We start from the raw sequence: 1033 nt of genomic DNA, 5'->3' as shown, positions 1-1033 counted from the left end.
TAGATGGCGCAGTGGATAGAGCACCGGCTCTGGATTCAGGAGTACCTAAGTTCAAATCCAACCTCAGACACTTAACACTTACTAGCTGTGTGACCCTGGGCAAGTCACTTAACCCCAATTGCCCCGCAAACCCCCCCGCAAGAAAAAATAAAACTTATTACAAATATGTCATATTTCATTTTTGCTACATGACAAGTTCTTTCTCTGATCTTAAGGATAGTGACTTTTTTTTTTAATGAAAAAATTTATTGTACAAATCACTTTATGATCTTGGTCTCTCTTTCTTGCCTTTGTACAAAGCCAGAAGAGAAACATTGGCTACTTTGACAACTTTGAATCAGACTCCAGGAATATCACCGACAGCATGGCCCTTTTGGCCAAAGCCAGCCACTTCATTATTTTCCTCAATAAAGTTCAAGCAGCCTTTTTGGGAACAAAGGTGGTGATTTTCTTGCCGTTTTTTTATCAGCTGGACTCTCACACACTTCCTGATAGCAGAATTGGAGTGCTTAGCCTCCACACCCGCTTTCTCCAGGACGATCCCCTTGGTGTGGGAAGCATCCCTGAAGAGGTTGGCCTTGAGCACCGTGCCCAAGTGCGCCTTCTTGTATTGCTTGTCTTGCCACTTCTGGTCCCAATGGTGGCTGCGTAGCTTCCAGGCCAAGCGGAGCCCATGGCACTTTCCCATCTTGCTGCTACACACGCTGCTCCTGGAGCCCAGCAGAAAAGAATAGTAACTGATTTTTTAAAATTTATTCATGATTATTTTGAACTTAACACTAAATGCACATTTTCATATACATATACATGTTTATACACACACACACACACATATATATATATATATATATATATATGAACAGAGACACACATGAAATGGCAGATTTCTCATGCACAGCTTGCTTTTCTTTTAAATTCTGTAATAAATTCAATATGTAATTTTCAAAGCTGTCCTGCCTTTCTCTCCTTCATTCTCTTCTCTGTCTATCTTGCTGTCTCTCTGTGTCTCTTTTTAAGACACCTCAATGATGAA

At 40.9% G+C, this 1033-nt stretch overlaps 1 protein-coding gene across 1 annotated transcript; it reads right to left on the bottom strand.

Annotated features, from left to right (window-relative positions):
• Positions 1-337: 337 nt before the first annotated feature.
• On the bottom strand, positions 338-688 carry LOC122751934 (40S ribosomal protein S23-like). Its single transcript, XM_043999191.1, has one exon. It carries the CDS (start codon positions 686-688, stop codon positions 338-340), a length of 351 nt encoding a protein of 116 aa, XP_043855126.1.
• Between the last annotated feature and the right edge of the window lie 345 nt (positions 689-1033).

This window comes from Dromiciops gliroides, chromosome 1, assembly GCF_019393635.1.
Source record: "Dromiciops gliroides isolate mDroGli1 chromosome 1, mDroGli1.pri, whole genome shotgun sequence".
Lineage (NCBI taxonomy): Eukaryota > Metazoa > Chordata > Mammalia > Microbiotheria > Microbiotheriidae > Dromiciops > Dromiciops gliroides.
The sequence above is the reverse complement of the archived record's forward strand: the minus strand, read 5'-3'. Positions and strand labels throughout refer to the sequence as shown.

Bases quoted from the DNA above. Each gene is read 5' to 3' on its own strand.
- LOC122751934 (XM_043999191.1), bottom strand. From the start codon at position 688: ATGGGAAAGTGCCATGGGCTCCGCTTGGCCTGGAAGCTACGCAGCCAC.